Below are 4,542 nucleotides of genomic sequence, written 5' to 3'. Positions count from 1 at the left end.
CGTCATTCGCGCAATTCGCGTCATTCGCGCCGCCTCATTCGCGCTATTCGCGCCGCAAGCGCGTCTATCGCGTCTTTACATTGACTTAACATGTAAATCACTCGCGCTTGACGCCTCATTCGCGCTCGGTGTGAACACACAGTTAGTGTTTTATTCCTCTCACCTACTCAGTCCAATCGTCCCGTTAGCTTTCCCTTAGGGTTTCATCCCAGTCACCTGCCGCCACTCTACCTGTATAATTAGTCCTCGTTAGTGTTTCCCTTTATCTAGCCCCAGTTTCTCTCTGTCCCTTGTCGGTTCATTGTTTACCCTCTGTATTCTCCCCTGTATACATAAACTTGTTCTTGGACACTCCATAAACCAAAGTAGGATCTTGAAAATCCAATGTTACGTACTCTTTAAATGTTTTTTTAACTTGCAGATATAACAAAATACATGATAATTATTCACAATATTATTTAATCTGTGGGTTTTAACGGATACACTTTGGCCCAAGTATTGCTGCTTAGAAACAAATGTATAGTATAACGTATTGTAAGTCGCTTTGGAAGAAAGCTTCTACCAAATGCATCAATGTAAGTACCTGGTTTTAAACCACTGTTTGCTACACAAAACGACCAGAATTCACACGATATGCTTTTGAAATGCTTTTATTGATTTTAGAAGTATTTCAGAAAAGTTCGGAAAGAAAATTGAAGTTCAGAAAAAAGATCAGAAAATTATAAAGGTACATGTTGTACAATCAAAGTATACTTTTAATGAAGAGTATCTTCTTATCTGGGTTTTTGAGCACAAACATAACCCATTCCAACTGAACAAGACTCATCATTCCAGCAACGGTTTCCTGTAAGTCAAGATGAAAAGGAAATGAACATTAAATATATGTGTATAAATAGGTTTTGATCATTGTTGCTGTCTGAATAATAATAAACGAATCTACCAAATTATATGTTTTGTTCAATATTTTGTCACTCCTAAACTAGCCATTTTATATTACTCTATGATATTATATAGGATTGTAAATTGTCTGGATTGACTTGATTCAAAAAACAAAAAAGGAATTCTTACCAGAAAAGTTGATCTCCAGGCAATTCTCTGGACGGCGATGATTGTTTGGTTCTCCTCTGCACCAGTTGCTGTAGTCAAATCTAGCTCCATTACTCCACAGCCACTGTCCATCCTAAAGAGTGAGAAGAGTCAATAGAGAGAGCACGGCTGTATTCAGATTGCATTGATGATGTAATCATTCAAACTTAACATAAGAAATTATAGTATCGATAGAATATTTGTTTACTAAATATAAACATTATGATAAAAATGGACAAATTAGTCTGCCATCACTCCGCAACATTACAGCTTTTATGAACATGTTATGGAAATTATTTACCACTTCACCATCATGACCGCCAATCCAAGCACGTGTGTTACGAGGCACCAGATTCAGAACAAAGTCATTTCGCACTCTAGTGCGCACCGATGCGAGATTCCCACCAAAGAGTTGACAGAGTTTCTAATAAAAGACACATGCTTTTAATATCATTTCACAAAATCTTTTAGCTTCAATAGTTCGAGGAATTGTAGCTTAGTATTCTTGTATAATGTTTAAGTAACAGTACCTCTGCTGTGGCCCAGTTAACTGTCTGAGGGAAGAACCTGAAGCATTGTGCTCCAAAACGTGTCCATCCAACTGTGCATTTTTCAGCTACACAAGACATTAAATATTAGAGATCTTGTAATGCTCAAATCATGATTTTTAGTAGCTTTTTATTGTTGCTTTGTCCTTTGTATTGGTGTATTTGTGCTTTAGACACAATACATATCCTAATAATCATTATAATATTTGAATGATTAGTCTTTCACTTTTCCAGCTGTCTCACTCGCACATTTTTGGGGGATGTCTGCCAGAATTTAGCATCCTCGATTTTAAAAGCACATCCTATCCACATACAATAAATGCAGTTTTTATGGGTCCTTTTATACAGGGTATGTCATGATTCTCGTGGTGAGACACGGAGAGAGGACCCAGGTGCAGACAGCGGGTAAGGGGTTAACAAATAATTTAATAAATGACAAAACAAAGACCCACGAGGGGGTAACAGAACAAAACATGGATACAATAACGTGACTAAGACTAACTACTCAAAGACTTAACAAACTCAAAACAAGAACTACAAATACACTGACCTAGACTTGACAAGACACATGGACTCACCACACAACCACAATGAACCAGCACAAGACAGAGGACACAAGGGCATTAAATAATGGAGCAAATCAAGAGGGAAACAGGTGAAGGGCATTAATCAATAACGAGGGTAACGAGAGGATGGGAACAAAGACGAGACAGTAGAGAGAGTATGGAAGGCCATAAGAACAATAATGGCCTCTCTCCACACAAAACATGAGGTTCTGTCATGATCCTGCCACTACACTAAGAGAAACATGACATGATGCAGCAGAATCATGACAGGGTACCCTTGAAAATGGCATAAATCACTGCTATGAGAAAGCAACAATGAGTTATGAAACAAAACACACTGTTTTGAAAGTCTAGTGTGGTTTTCTGCCAGCAACACGCAGTTTTGTTCGATTCTAGCAGGTATCAGCTAATACTGACAAGCAATCACAAGGAACATTACTACCAAAATCCTACTTTATCATAAGTGTAGCAAAAGCACTTTCAATGACTTCCAATTATGTTCCAAAACCAACTTCTTCATGACAATCTGACAATGAGAGTAATAAGACCCAGTAATACTGTTATATAATGTCAAGAAAGTGCAATTATTTTGCCTACTGGTCAAAAAGTCAAAAACTATTATTTCTGCTTATTTCTTAACCAGTGAATCAAATGACATGGACTGGTTACAAGATTGTTATTAATTTATGTTTTAGTAAAGGCGTACATATCTGGCATTGAGCAAGATGCACAGTAATTATTATTCATGTATGGGTGTGGCTAACCGTGGAAGGAGGAGTGAAACAGGACAGTTGTATGCGCATGTGCTGTTGAAGGATGAACTTGTCAAGTCCATGGTTGAGTTTACTTTCGGTCAAGCACGAGAAAGGCTAGTGGTTGGGTTAAATTAGTTCAAGGACACCACAAGTTGTAAAAGAAATGACAGCCAACTCGGATACTGCAGACCATCAGTATACCCCAACGCTTAGAAGCCCAGCTGAATATTAGAAGCCAAACTTCCCACAATCTGTCAAGCTTCTCTCACCTTCAAAGGAAGATAACCGAGTGCACCTACCTGTCACTGGTGTCGGACGAGGAGGAGTGGCAGGGATTGGCTGTCCTCCTCGGGTTGAAGGTTTACGAGTTACACATGGATTAACTTGAGCTGTAATACAAACAATTGTAGTTTATATGAATATTTATGAAAACAAATAAGAGGAGCATTAGCAATATAACATTGTTATTCGAGTTGCAAAAAAAAACATAAAGAGATCTGCTGAACCAATACATTTGCAGACAGAGATAAAAACTAACCGTAATAGAATACAGTGGTCTTGCAAGGACAATCGTGATTATAATTTACAATGTCAATATATAGAACAGTAACAACACCTGAACACTTCCGCTTTATTAGCAATTAAAAAAATTTACCAATAGATAGATATGCAAAGAAAATCAGAAACATATGTGGATTAGATAAACATGTAACAAAAATATTTTATATATTGTTGTTTTCATATATAAATAAATGAAAATAAGTACTGGGTCTCATTAGTCTCTCTCTTGTCAGTTTGTTATGACTGACAGATTTAACTTCAACACACCTCAACTCTTACATATTTGGGGAATGTGGGAAGTTATAATTTGTCATTTTTTGCAAAACCACAATTGGTCAATTTATATTCAAAAGCGTTATGTCTATGGATAGAAAAATTGTTGTTCTACCCAGCAACAGAACAGTCTGTCAGAGTTTTTGCAATGTTATATGTCCTGTTTACCTGCTGCATACTCCAAAGAAAAGACCAAGAAAAGAAGCACAAGACCCCTTATCACTGCCATGATAAATCTGAAAAAGAATATTCAGGACAAGTGATACTGTACTTACATGCACTCTGTTGGTTAGTAGTTAAAGACAAAAGTTCAGTAGTTGAGCGTTAAAATCAAACTTACCGTTTTTACGACTGTTGCTGTCAGAATTGAAGATGTTTAAAGCTATCGGAGAAGTCCTGCTTTTATACTTTAATCTTCATGAAGTGTAAATAACACGGTTGTTTAAAGATAACAAAGATAAAATTTGAGTTTTTCATAAGCATATTTGTTCTAACCATAACTTAAAGAACTGTGTATTTTAGTAGTTACTTTTTAGTTTAAGTGTGCATCACTCAAATATTTAGTGTTATTTAATATTTGTTATTGAGTATTTCTATTTTACTCTTTCCGCTTTATAACATGGAAGTTTAAAAATGTAAAACTAACATTTGCAATAACATTTTTATGATCTATATGTTTCATACAGCTTAATAATGTGGAAAGGTGTTAACCAGAAGCCATATAATTGATCCTTAACTCTTTATTTATACAGT

At 36.2% G+C, this 4,542-nt stretch overlaps 1 protein-coding gene across 1 annotated transcript; it reads right to left on the bottom strand.

Annotated features, from left to right (window-relative positions):
- Positions 1–634: 634 nt before the first annotated feature.
- LOC306899114 (galactose-specific lectin nattectin-like) lies at positions 635–4,167 on the bottom strand. Its single transcript, XM_079465163.1, has 7 exons — positions 4,130–4,167; positions 3,958–4,025; positions 3,255–3,344; positions 1,617–1,702; positions 1,388–1,510; positions 1,069–1,180; positions 635–844 (listed from the first exon to the last, which is right to left on the bottom strand). The coding sequence occupies exons 2-7, from the start codon at positions 4,016–4,018 to the stop codon at positions 774–776; spliced, it is 543 nt and encodes a 180-aa protein (XP_079321289.1). The 5' UTR covers positions 4,019–4,025; positions 4,130–4,167; the 3' UTR covers positions 635–773.
- Between the last annotated feature and the right edge of the window lie 375 nt (positions 4,168–4,542).

The sequence above is a fragment of the Barbatula barbatula genome (assembly GCF_947034865.1).
Source record: "Barbatula barbatula genome assembly, chromosome: 9".
Classification (NCBI taxonomy): Eukaryota; Metazoa; Chordata; class Actinopteri; order Cypriniformes; family Nemacheilidae; genus Barbatula; species Barbatula barbatula.
The sequence above is the reverse complement of the archived record's forward strand: the minus strand, read 5'-3'. Positions and strand labels throughout refer to the sequence as shown.

Bases quoted from the DNA above. Each gene is read 5' to 3' on its own strand.
- LOC306899114 (XM_079465163.1), bottom strand. From the start codon at position 4,018: ATGGCAGTGATAAGGGGTCTTGTGCTTCTTTTCTTGGTCTTTTCTTTG. The intron at 1,181-1,387 runs GTAAATAATTTC...CTCACTCTTTAG, and splicing joins GCGGTCATGATGGTGAAGTG to GATGGACAGTGGCTGTGGAG. The intron at 845-1,068 runs GTAAGAATTCCT...CTTGACTTACAG, and splicing joins CCTGGAGATCAACTTTTCTG to GAAACCGTTGCTGGAATGAT.